This window comes from Populus euphratica, unplaced genomic scaffold (assembly GCF_000495115.2).
Source record: "Populus euphratica unplaced genomic scaffold, PopEup_1.0 scaffold858.1, whole genome shotgun sequence".
NCBI classification, from domain to species: domain Eukaryota; kingdom Viridiplantae; phylum Streptophyta; class Magnoliopsida; order Malpighiales; family Salicaceae; genus Populus; species Populus euphratica.
The window spans coordinates 55,251-69,365 of NW_011500721.1; the positions used below are offsets into that span (position 1 = coordinate 55,251).

Below are 14,115 nucleotides of genomic sequence, written 5' to 3' on the forward strand. Positions count from 1 at the left end.
CAACCTTGACATCTTGACTCCCAGTTGAATTCTTCCTCTAGCCTTAAGTTTAATCCTCGTTGATAAACTTAATCGTTCACGTGCATCAAATGCAATCACGATTTAGATGCATAAAATGAAAACCTGGGAAAGGTGTTCAGGGCTACAGAATTGTTGGAACCAAGAAACAAAAGGCTTGCATGTCAAAAATCAGAGAATGACGGAAACCACAATGATGCTTTATATTTTTATGCAAGCATAATGAATGAGCATGTTTCAGATGAAGATTTTCGAAGCAACAGCCCACTAAGTATGTGAACTAATAATGGGGAACAACTTTCTTCCAACACTCAATAACAAAATCATCGCAGTAAGAAATTCAGGTGGCTACGAAACTAGGCAATCCTTTCAAAGTCTTTTCTTCCTCGGGATGGTGGTGGGATGCTATTGAAATTGGCCCTACGCCCTACAAAAGATTTCAATAGTAGTTAATAAATTTAAATTCATGTGGATCTAACAAACAATTAAGCAAATCAGTCAGAAAGTACCCCATGGCATGCTGTTGTTCAATGAACTACTTCCTGGAGAACGTTGCCCTCCGGAATTGAAGCTGGATGGAGGGGGCTGGGCCTTTATATGATTCCATTCACTACCCCGAACAGTAGGCCTTCCATGACTAAACCGCTGGGGGGGTTGCTGTCCTAAACGGCTTGGAGAATTTTGTGAGATATGAGGTGTAAAGTATGAAGGCTTTGACATTGAACGACCATATCCAGCATGAAGATCATGTGCTGAAGGCGGGCTTCCCGCATCAACATGTGCAAATGCATGTAAAGGTCCATTTCTGACATCATCATAATACAACCACAAAGGAGTGAAGACTAGTAAGAAATATTTAACAGTAAAAACATAACACCCACTGGTCCCTTCTCAAGAAATAAGAAGGAAGAAAGAAAAATAAATGGTAGCAAACACGAATTATGTATATAATAGAAAACATGAAGCAACAATTTAGCTTATCATAATTTACGCTGATCAATTTTCAAATTTTGAAGTTTCATACATACAATCAGTCAATCAACAGTTTCTACATTTTCTTCTATGTTGAAGTTCTTGCTGCCCATTTTCCACAATGTTTGATTTATGTTAGACTCCACCACTTGGGGAATAGTTAAAAAATAACAGTAATGATCATAAGTTGAAAAAATTCAGGCAACCATGTAAATCTAGAGAAACTGTATGCTTTTTACTCAACACAAAGCATACCTTTGGTTTAATGAGCTGGAGCTTGCATTTGAGGATCGGTTGGATCTTCCAACACCTACCACTGGAACACCAGAACCAAGATGCATGCTATTGCTAAACTCAGTGCTTATGGAACTCACATCAGAACCATCCTCTTGAAGAAGAAGTTCATCGCTGGAAAATGAATAACAGATGCCACACTAAGAGATTAGACAAACACATGGTAGAAAATACAAGTGCATGCTATTTTAAATTGCCCTTCAAATATTCTTTGGAGATGTGGTGACAGGTGCATTGCCACCCATCACTTCACCAATTAGTGTTCAGAAGAGAGAAGAAGTCAGAATGCACACCCATCACTTCACCAATTAGTGTTCAGAAGAGAGAAGAAGTCAATGAAAAAGTAAACTAGCCTTCCACTTTTCATATGTAACATTTATTATGATTTTTCCCTTAAGTTATGATTTTTACTTTTAACAAAACTCTCACCCAAAATCTTTTCTTGCCACAATTATTTAGAAATAGCCACAAAAATGCCATAAGTACTGTCAAAACAGAGTATAAGCAACGTATTTATTGAAACTTTATCAACTGATCATGAACACTACTACCAAAGTCAAAATGCTTTGAATTTACATCCCATTTAAACCTTGAATTAAGCAAATACATTAGCATGATGAAGAAAATAAAGCTCCAAATTTAGCACTGGCTTACTCCTAAACGAGTTACATTATGAAATGTGATGTGAATAAACCTACCAGTAAAAGATGAAGTCATACACATGACTGGATCCCAACATGCAAGCAGACAGGCACCAACAGTATAAAAATGCTTTAACAGGGGCAGTATGCTACATGGGGCTGATAAGAACCCTAAGGGTGAAGTGCTGGTTTTAGTCATCTAAGGTTAATAGCTAAAGAAAAGCCTGGGTTCCATTTAATGAAAAGATTGGTTTCTAACAGTAATAATGTACGGGAAAAAAAAAAAAAGGACAACCATGAACTGCTTTCATCAAAGGCTAGCAATAGAGCAAATAAACACCTTATGCAGTGTGAATATCTCATAAAAACAACAGAGGAATCATAGTCACATCTAGCTAAAGAACTACTTGACACACAAGTTAAATTTTTTAACATATTTGATTCAATAAATTCTTCGTTTTTACTGAAAAGAAAAAAATAATTCTAAGCAGTGGATGGACAACTCTCGTTTTTATGCTATGTTCAATAAAACCATCAAAATCTGTTCATTCCAATGTTATTTTGTTTGTAAGTATATGTGAAGGTAATATGCAAGGTATCAACGTAACTCAAAAGAACATATTATAGAAACTAACAATATAAATAACTCTCATTGTTACCTGTAATTGGGATCCCAGTCCCCTGGATCCGGCAGTGAGAGGCTAGCCTCGGGCTTATCATGAATAGGCCCTGCACTTCGAGTACATTTCATATTAGAAGCAGGCTTAAACGAGCCTTGAATACTCTGAATGGTTGAGGGACCAGCTGCACTTCCACTGCCTCCTTGTTGCTGCATCCAGCTTGACTGCCGATGTGAGGGTGAACTACCAAGTACTGATGGATTTTCCTCAGATTGGTTAGAACAAGCACCATCAGTGGATTGTCCTTGCCAATTTGAAGATGTACAATCTTGAGATTGATAACTTCCAGGATGCCCCCAACTTTTTCTTCTATTAAATTGTGTAACTGCAGCCATTTTTCCTAGAGGCGATCCATGACTGCAGCTTCTTGCAGGGGAAGTTGGACCATAATGTCCAGGAGAACCAGCTGAAGCTTGACTGTAGGAGCTTGGTGGAGTAAACTGTGAAGGACTGGTTCCAAGGGGAAGTGGTGCAAAATTTCCTGCAGATGGACTCATACCAAGACCATTTCCATGTGAATATTGCATAAACCTCCATCTTGCATCTGGACTATTTCCAAGCATTGACAGACCAGCCTGTGGATGCATGTTCATGCCAGATGGAGCAACTGGTGAATAATATGCAAACATATTACTGCTATCTCCATAGCTTCCATAGCTGCTTCCAAGGCCAATACCATCATTATAGCTACCATGGCTTCCAACACTACCATAACTAGCACCATGACCATATGGAACTGCCTGGAAATGTGGGCTATTATGCAAGGAAACTCTGGCCCTTCCATGATTCTACATAAGAAAGACGAAGTTACGATTATATATTTTCCCCTTTTCTCTTATTCCCCAATTTTTTCATGTGTTTGCAGTGATGTAAGACATCTTTCTTATTTTGAAGGTAAGTCATGGAGGAAAAGTGTTCAGGCTAGTTAAAAAATAATGGGAAAAAAAAAAAAAAACATGAGCTCACATTAGGAGACAGACCAGCAGCAAACCAATGCCCTCCACCTGGGTGATGGTCCACCTTGATATTTTGGGAAACAGGCTACAACCATAGAGAGAGATGAGTACACTATCAAAAGAATAATAATCATTAAATACACCTAAACTCCCAGAAACCTATTAGTACAACATATGATGCGAATAGTAAAACAAGAAGCATCTATGCGAAAAACATGCATAGACAATAAAATCAACATTTTTTATGGAACATTAATTCTTCTTCCTTCATATGAGTTAAATAATTTCCTAGCTCATTATGCAAGAAAGATGATTGTGAACAAAAACCAACTACTTAAAATAGAGCAGATAGTTCTCTTGAACTTCATAATATTTATGTAACAGAAACATATATGAACTTATTAGTGAAAGTAAGAATCAAACATATGGGCAGGATGGAGCAAACCAGGCAATACATGGATCAGTAAATTAATTATAAGAATTAATCCAGAAGAACAATAATCTGGTTGCTATTTAAGGAAAATATCACAATCTTCCAGTATCATCCCAGATTAAATCTTAGAAAGTCAATCAATGTAACGGCTCATACACTACTCTACTTACCATACGAGGGGTCTCCAGGGGAGGCTTGTATGGGCATGTGAAAGGTTCCCCAGTTACAAAAGGATGTTTTGAAGCCTGCACATGAATGAATTATGCCTCCATGTATCCACAAATACAAAGTTATAATTAATTATGAAAAAAATTGCTCAAAACTAAGAAAAACTTAAATTACCTGAAAAGGGGACCACCGTTTTGCAGGATCAAACTCAACAAGACCCCTCAAGAAATCAATCAAAGCTAATCGTATTTGACTTTCTGTATTGTGTTTAACAACAGCAATTAGCAGCTTCTATAAATGATAGCAACATATTAATTAAAATGGCTTCATAAAATCAGATTCTTCGGATATAAGAACTACCTTTCTTCATATCTTCCAGTGGCAAATTCTTTCTGTACGGATAGTTTGTAACAATTGCCTCAAGGTTCATATGATGGAAATACTCCTTCCCAATAGATGGTTTCTTCCGCTCTCTCTGAAAACAAAACCAAAATCATCACAATGAGGATGAGAATAAAATGCAGCAAACAATAGAAAAGAAAGATATACCCTTGTCTATTGATATTAGCTTTTGAGGAAAGAAAAAAAAATCACTTAGGAAGCTCTATTTGTTCTTCTATTAATTGATTTTCCACTTCCAAACTACAACACGAACACTTACAGATTCATATTCTTCCACAGTTAATGCTTGGTATGCATTTCTTCCTCCCAAAGAAACTTCACCACTCTCTAAATTCTGGACACTCCCAATGCACTTGAAGAACTTACTAACATTCTTCGCCTCTTTTAGGACATGATCAGGGGGTTGTCCTCTACAAAATGTCAACAAGAAAATAAGCTATTCTTCAAATAATGAACACAAGTAACACAACAAATCAAAGCATTAAATACTACCACCTACTAGTTCCAGTGCTCTAACAGACATAGACAAATCAACCGCAAAATAAGATCAGTTCCCAATAGCATTGGTTGCACCCCCCCTGCTCATGCATGCTTTTGAACTTTTATAAATTGGCTTACTATAAGTAATAACTTCGGGGAAAAAACAAGTACAATTTACTTATATGTGCATGTATGGTTCTTCAGAATAATTTACCCACACACGGCTGTCTTGACTAAGACGGTGACAAAAATGGACAAGATAGTGATCGCATGGGCTCACTAGTTAACTTGCTTGGGGCTTGCTTAGCATAATTACAGGTATTAAACTCTCATAACAGTCAGTTATATCAAACTGCAAATCATAAATCCAACTTTGATAAATGAATTTAAAGAACTCCCAAAGGAGACACAAAAAGCTTCCACAAAACACATTAAAACAATAGCAACTAATAGCAAATCATTCCCTTTTCTTTTGTTTTCTTCTCTTTTTTTTGGAAGGATTCTTAGAAAGCAGATGGAACTACAAAATCAAATACTCTCCAAAAAAAGAAGCAAGGAATGAAAAGTAAACATAGGGAAAAAAAACAGAGATAGGATCTATGTCATTCTTCTGACAGGAGATGTCCATGGTCACATGAGGGCCAGGGTCTTTAAACAGCATAGATGTAAAAGTGTTCAAGGTGCCGTGGACCTTCTTATATGCTGAATCATTGAGAAATTCATGAAATTTATATAAGTTTTCCTTTCTATTATCCTAGTTGAAGTACTAGTAGATGCAGATGATATTCAAGCCCCCCTAATTCACTATTATGTTGAATCATTTTAGTTTTCTTTGGGTTATTCTACAGGCTCCATTATATTTTCCCTTTTGTGGTAGTGCATCTGTTCTGCCTTGTACCACTGAAGAGCCAGCTAATTATATTTCAAAAGCAACTGCACAGAGCCTTGAACTTAATTCAAATGACCTTCTGCAACAATTATAATAGTATAAGTCTTTCTGAAACAATAGTCTATCAGGATTGGTCCAGAAAAGTATTTCATATTTCTTCCATTATATAGAGTCATAAGCATTTCAGGTCTGTGTCAACTAGCATCTACAAGTAAAGCATGAGCAATAAAGAGACAAAGGTATAATTGGCAAATATATCTACAAATCAATCTGACTCCCAATTGAGGGAACATTTATGTAAAGCTAGCTAACATGAATGCTGGCATTCAGCAACAAGTATGCTTGTAGAAATTATTTAATACGAAACAGGCTCCAAGCAAATGTGAAAGGACTTTCACAACCACAGCAATCAGACATCTTACGATTTCAGTTTAACTAAGAGTAAGATTAATGCTGTTCTACAGTTGACTTCTTTCCTAAGCCATGCAAGTTCATGAGAAAAGATTACACCAGCTTATGTGACCCTTCATTTTGGTGCATGAAGACCTAATTCTGTCATTTTGTTATGTGCCATTGCTTCACTGTTAACAATCAAATTTCAATAATTTTTTTCATTCTACAGTTCATAACTTGAAATGATTCTTACTCCAGCTTCAGGAGTCTGATATAAAAATAAAAAATAAATACGATGAGTATCAATATACTCATTTCAAGCTATCTCTTCCCGTACATACAAATGATAACAATCACGAAACCAAAAGATTGGCACACCCACTGGAAAGGGTGAAAAGAGGTGATGATCTGTTACCCACATATGGTCCCACTGAAAAGAGTCTTGACAAGGATATCCTTAAGATAGTCCGAAGCCTACCCTTAATTTTTGCATGAAGTGGCTGTTATCAAGAGCCAAACATGCACCCTTCTGGTTGTAAGGTTACCACTGCACTAATCAATGGCCCCTTGCAACATTGAAGAAAAATGATTTTTTCTTTTCATATACAGAGTTATTTCCACAGTAGATCTATCAATAATCATGTCATTTTTCTTGTTTAATGGTCATTTTGTAATTCGAGAAAACACATACAAAACAGAAAGGACATCAAATTCATATTCTTAGCAACACACTTAAGATATTTGCAAATATATTTCACTCCTGTACAGCTGATAGAGATGACTTACCCAAGTATTTCAATCATTCTCCTCAAGAGATCAAATTCTGAAGCACCAGGAAAAAGTGGCAATCCTAGAAACAGTTCTGCAACTATGCACCCGAAGGACCACATGTCAATAGCCGTAGAATATCTAGAATAGATTAAGGTCCCAGATAACACCCCCATGATTCTAGAATGAGAGCATGAGTGTACACAGATGATTTAATATAATAAAAAATTCATGAAGCTATATTTTTACTGAAAGGATACTGACAACCTAGAAGAACTTCAGGAGACCTATAGTAACGGCTCTGCAGAATAAACAGAGAAGCCATTAAAGGTACGTCACAAGCTGATAGAAATAAAATGAAAAGATGGAGCAGACATAAAGATAACCTGAATGTAAGAGTAAACAGTGCGGTCTTCCATGCATGCTGATCCAAAATCAATTATCTTAATTTCTGCCGGCTTCAAACTGTTTTTTCAAGATAAAAAAATTTCAGTTGAACAGAAATGATATTTGTAATAGGTTTGAGGCTAAACACATCATGAATAATTAATTACCTTGTGCACAGAAGAATGTTTTCTGGCTTCAGATCACAATGGATTATCCCAGCATCTTTTAGCAGAGCCAACCCACGTAAAATCTTTTTTAAGAACACATTAAACAAGAAATGAGAACAAATTCAATTCAGATATAATGCAACAAGGCAGCAATTTTAAAGTTGCCATACCTGCTTAGAGAATAATTGGACAATACTCAATGATAACCCCCTAAATTGATTTATCTTGATAAGCTCATACCTGAATAACTTTAAAAGTCAAGTATATGCTGCTAAAAAGAAATTAAACAAAAAAACAGATGACCAAAGATCCGCAGAAAAGGTAAGTCAGGAAAGCAGCTTTTCCAACCAAATGCAACTGCACACTAAATGTAACTATGTAAATAGCCCTTAACTTACAGATTTGTGTCAAGAAGTTCAAAACAGATGCATAAATGCCGCTGGTATACAAAGTAATCATATATACGAACAATGTGATGCTTATCCTCAGGATCATACTTCTTGTTTAACTGTTATGGGAAAGCATTGAGCAAACATAAAGAGACATCATTACTAATACCACAACAAGTGTGGCACAAAGAGTTGAAGAGCTTTTTAATTACCGTTGTCAAAATAGATACTTCAACCAGAGCTTGCTGATAGTAAGCAGGTTGGTTTTTTATTATCTTCACAGCAACAAAACTGTTAGTTTCTGCGACCCAGCATTTAGCAACCTGCCCAAAAGTCCCATGACCAAGAACATCCTTGACTATGTATCTGCAGATATGATGTGATAAGCGAGTCATTGATCTCATATTTACTACCATGCAATCTAAATTGTGTGCTTCTGTTCTTGTCACCTACTGAATGGAACTTCTAAAAAGGAAACAAACAGTGAAAGTAAATATAGTATCAATGTTTCAAGACTGAAGAATATTCATTCATGTTGGAGGAAGGAAAACCTAAGAATTTAATGAATGTATTGAATTTAATCATTTCTTTAGATTGTCTTAGAATCTGTTTATATTTCTGAACTTCTATCAAACTTCATCTTTCTTTCTTCTGTATATTGAATTTTGCTAACTTCAACTTTTTATTTTGTGGATGACAAAGCACATGGCTCATAATGATTTAGAAAAGTAAAGTTATAATTGGGAGAAAAAAAACTGTAAATATTGCAGTTCCAATGCACTAGGATATTCTGTTCTCCCAAAACACTCTCTAAATCAGAATAATTTAGTTCAATTGCCAGATTAATTATTATTAGGATTCTCATTCTTCTAGCTAGAATAAAAGAAAAGGAGGCTTTTTTTCTTTTTCTTTTCGTTTTTTTTTTTAGAATTCAAGGAGAAAAACAGGTCAGTGATACACACATGTGCATGAACAAAATCACCTAAAAACTTTGATAAGAAAAACTGAAACATCAAGCATCCATAGAGAGAGAGGCTAATACATGAACAAACATTGGAATGCTTGTATCTAGGAATTACAGAGAATGTTTCATTACAACTACATGGAATTCAGACTAGAATTTATCTATCATCAAAATCAAAACTCATTAAAAAATGGAATAAGCACAGCTTATTTTTCCAAAGATGTCAAACAGGAATCAAAGATGTAAAGAAAACTAAACATGTGGGTCAAGAACTCAAGGTCGTAAGGGACCTTACATGAATTGTTTTTCTACCAATTCATTCAAAATATAATGCATAAACTTTTTTGTTCAAAACCAAGTACAGGAAAAAAAAGAAAAAAAAAAAGGAGTTCCAGAAAAATAAATGCAGAGGAATCAAAACGACAAACATAAACAAACCTTCTCTGTGTGTCTAAATTTACCAAAGCAAAGTTCACAGTCAGAATAAGATCTGAGTTCACATTATCATGGCCGTCGTTGAGGACTCCAGCTGATGGGCTGGTCAAATATCTTTTTGGATTTAATTCTTCGGAATATTTAAATTGTGGATTGCATGTCTGATATGTTTCGACTATGTCTTTGGTTAGCCTTGCAACCAACTGCATCATTAAAAGCTTAAGAGTCAGCGCAAAAGTGTACCTCAAATAATTTTAACTCAACAGTACTCCACTACTCAAACAAAATTTGGTTAATAAAACAATAATAATGTTCACTTAGCCAAGCTAGAAAATAAAATGGCAGTTCAAATGGATTCTTGCAAGAAGATCAGTGCACGAAAGATGAGAGCTGATACCGCAGTAGTCAATTAACCATTCACATCCATATGCATTGCTATAGGCAATGTTAACCAAAAAATAGAATGTATCCTTAACAAGTTCGCACTGAGACTTCAGATGCTAATATGATGTCTGAATAATGTCAAGACATGTGCTCACATATATGTTATATGTGAGCTTTCTAAGAGTGACATTTGGAGGATCTTTCACTGCTGCTTTTGCTTTATAGGACAATTGTTTGGGAAGCTAGCAAGAAAAAAGCTCCTTGACTTAGCCTGGCCGAATGAAAGATCACAGGAATTCTGGATCAATTTTAGATAGACACAATAAAGAAAATTCTCAATGTCTACAACTACCAAAAATGTTACTTTCTGTTTCAAATGTGTCGAAATTTTAAGAAAAATGGTCCTCAAATGTCGGACGGGCTAAAATGGATGCTCAAATGTCAGAAAGTAAGAAAAAGCATATGGCTCGCTATACAACTGGACTCTTAAAACTTTCCAGTTTAATTTGAAATTGTTCCCTCTCTATTGAGTATCCAAGCTAGGGGAGCGTTACATATTACATGTGTCACACATGCAAAAGATAAACCAGTCCTTAAAAAAATAAATCTTTCTAACCCTCTAAATCCATATGTCACTCTTCCCTTTACTTGCTCTATTGTGCATAGACTTCAACAGATCCAAAAAGAAGGTTCTTACAAAGACATATAGGGAACGATCATGAACTTTGGGTCATGGATTGTGGCAAATACTCTTTTGAAGTAAGCAGTTCCGGGTGGGTTTATTTATTTATTTATTTTTGTGAAATCAGCAGTTTAGGGATTAAATCAGGATTTTAAGAAAAGTCCTAGATAAACAGTTGTGACAGTTCATTGTGAAGAAAACAGTATCCGCCTTGATAATTGATGTCAGCTCCTCTTAACTCTTGAGACTGAAATCCCTATAATTTTCAGGCTTCTAGGGAAATAACATAGTTAGGGAACTCAAACTTAAAAAAGTGTGTTATGAAACAAGACTTTTAATAGGATTATATTATTATTATTATTATTATTATTATTATTATTATTATTATTATTATTATTATTATTATTATTATTATTATTATTATTATTATTATTTTAAACCAGCAATTTAAGGATTAAATATGAATTTTAACAAATTACTGCTAAGTAGTTGAAGTCATTGTGAAGTCAAATAGCATCAGCAATGATACTTAGTGTTATATATACAAATGATCACAAGAATGGATAACAATAGAAGCTAGGGATTCACGTGCAACCAGTATTTAAAGGTTCATAAGAATTTAGATATAGGTTATGAGTTCTTCTCTTCATGGGTTTTGATGCAGAAAGGACTAAATTGTATTTATTCTTTGGAGAACATTTGATTTCAGTTTCTCTTTAACTCCTAAGACCAAAATCTCCAAGGAATAAGGATGGTTTGGACACTCATACTTAAAAGGGGTGTGTTGTGGGACATAGCTATTGATCGGAGATCTAAAGATTCGCAGATTGGATAGGGGGAGGGCTAAAGTTAGGGGAGATGATGAGGCTAATCAGAAACCTAATGAGAAAAATATTGTGTTTACAGCTGAATCTTTTTATGAGGCTCTATTACAAAATATATGTGAAGTGGAAAAACTCAGTTCCCCAGGACAGAGCTACACAGAAGTGTAATCCTGCTAGATTTCTCCTTTTGCATGGAAGGCAGCTTGGGGTATGATTTCAACTATGGATAAAATCCAAATGAAAGACGTTTTGGTCAATTAGTGTTTTTTGTTCAAAACAGTTGCTACATCCAATCGATCATTTATTTGCATGGACTAGGAGTTCATGGTGGTTGGCAAACAACGCTGTGGGTTTCTCTTGGTCATGGTCACTTCAGGACAAGAGGGTTTAAAATTTTGGGAGAGGGTTTCACTGTTATTTTAGGCTACTAGCAATCTTGAAACTTAAAACTGACCAAGTCCCGAAGCATTTGAATCTAAGTGGGTCAACATCAGTAACATAAAAATATCAGCAAACATGAGACATGAAATACATAGCTTCAAGAGTTCCAACATAAGAACTCAAAGGCATCCAACCATTGGCTCCATCTTTGATCACCATGGTCAATCTTCAGCTGTTGTAATAAAAAATAAGGGTGGATCAAAGTCTCCTTGTCCTCACAAGAACTAAGAATTTGATAGGAAACATATTGACATGATCATATGGTTTTACATGGTTAAAGTTAAAAGTGCTGCAAGGGATAGTCCAATCTTGTAACAGTAGCAAATTTCGCAATGAAATGCTTTAATGATATGTCCTAGCCAAATTCAAAAGAAAGGATTTCTTCCCTTCCCCTCAAAGGCAGGATAAAGATCCTCTAAGCTCTCACATCTGCACTGTAACTATCAATCCCAAGTGTACACTTTCCATTATTAATCCAGAAATGCGTGCAACTCATAAGTTTCGCAGTTTAAAGTCCAGAAAATTGTCTTTATTATAACTCCTCTTTGGGGATTATAACATTGTGTTACTCTTCACAATGGAAAATACTACTGCAGAAACAGAATAATGTTGTAGATATTTCTGGAATGTCATATGACATCACAACCTCAAAAAAGCCTACGCCCTCCCAGCCATTAGCATTCCAAGGAAGATATTCTTGTAGTTATATATATATCTTTCTTTCTTGTTCATTTTTTCCATAAATTAGCAAGACAAACATCTACCTTTTAATTAATAATCTCCTAGAGAACACATACAGATTCCATAAACAGCTACCACTAGTCCTTCCTAAACATTTTACTTTGAAATGCAAAAGCTAAGGCAGTTTGATAATCTCAATGGTGTACATGTAGACATTAAGCACCCAGTTATCACTCAAGCTATATCACTTAATTTTCAAATCCTAAACTTTTTACTTCAACCTTTGTATTAAACCCAAAACGCTCATATTCAGCATGCAAATTAAAGCCCACATAAACCACCAACAGAATCAATCAAATCAACAACATAATCCAAAATGACAAAAGTAAGGGAATAAAAACACTTACAGGTCTTCTTACAACAACACGCAAAATTTGCTCCTTGTTGGCAGGTTCCCTCTCCTGCCTGTACTGCCCAAATGCCAGCTGCCTCGGCCGCCATGGAATTGATGGCTCATCCAATTCATTTGAACCGACTTCATCCATTGATTCCACAACTGTAACTAAAACCCCCTAACGATCAAACTTGAATACCCAATTTCTTCATCTATATAACAAAACAAAAACAACCCAGAATTTGATAGATGATCAGCAATTAAACCAACCCATTTGAGACCCTTTAGTTGAGAAATCCAAGAATCCACCAGAAGATTCTAATCCCATTATCTCTCATTCACTCAAAAAAAAAGTCAAGAATCAAAAGATGCATCTTTACTTGATCCATTGAAGAGATCAAGAATTCACACAAGATTCAATATTTGAATGGAATTCAAGAGATTTTTGCTATTATTGCTATCGATTCTTGAAAAATATATAGATGATGAAAACACGCAAAGCTGTGAGGAAAACAAAAGGTAAAAAGGAGAAAAAAAAACTGGATTAAAGAAAAGGAACCAAAATAAATATGAAGAAGATAGGTAAGTGTTTTTTTTATTTAATAATAAAAACAAAAAGGATTAATTGATGAATAGATACAGGATTGAGGGCAGATAGTTTTTGAGAGAGAGGGAGGGAGGGAGGAATTCCGCTGTCTGTTTGTTTGTTTTTATGGAGTAATAGATATCGAAGGAAAGGGGAAATAATTTCGTTCGTTGGTGTTTGCGCTCAAAAATGATGACAGAGTTCTTGTTTTTTTGCTTTTTTTTAAGATTTATGTTTGGTTATGGACTCTAAGAGAGAAAATTATAAATTAGTTCCTCTATTTCTACATAATTTCTCTAGTCTTAAAAATTAATTAATTAGTTTTAAAACTAATTTAATATTAATATGTTTTCAAGATTGCCTTATTTTCTCATTAATATATTAATATTATTTAATTTTTCTTTTTATTTTTTAACAAAAAATAAAATAAACTAAAAAATAACATGAGATTAATTAATTTTTAAAATTAAAGGGATTATTTATTTTTTTTAATCTAGAAGGATTAATTTATAATTTAATTTAATTATTGTGCAGAAATCTGTAGCGTGTAAGTTTTTCATTGTAACATTAGACATAGATTAATATAGATTATTGTAAAATTATTATTTTATTTTTTATTGAAAAAATTGGATGGCTTTTATGGTAGGGGTGATTCACTTGTAAAGTAATTTATTCTAAAATCAAAAG

The 14,115-nt window shown here is 34.8% G+C and overlaps 1 protein-coding gene across 1 annotated transcript; it reads right to left on the reverse strand.

Moving 5' to 3' along the window:
- Window positions 1-178: 178 nt before the first annotated feature.
- LOC105116127 (serine/threonine-protein kinase minibrain-like) lies at window positions 179-13,653 on the reverse strand. The gene is made up of 19 exons (XM_011013336.1): window positions 13,113-13,653; window positions 12,856-13,010; window positions 9,440-9,639; window positions 8,250-8,403; window positions 8,047-8,156; window positions 7,819-7,888; window positions 7,649-7,731; window positions 7,481-7,559; window positions 7,355-7,395; window positions 7,113-7,235; window positions 4,824-4,974; window positions 4,523-4,637; window positions 4,337-4,419; window positions 4,165-4,239; window positions 3,572-3,646; window positions 2,585-3,393; window positions 1,246-1,398; window positions 528-823; window positions 179-445 (listed from the first exon to the last, which is right to left on the reverse strand). Exons 1-19 carry the CDS (start codon window positions 13,168-13,170, stop codon window positions 375-377), a joined length of 2,901 nt encoding a protein of 966 aa, XP_011011638.1. The 5' UTR covers window positions 13,171-13,653; the 3' UTR covers window positions 179-374.
- Window positions 13,654-14,115: the final 462 nt, after the last annotated feature.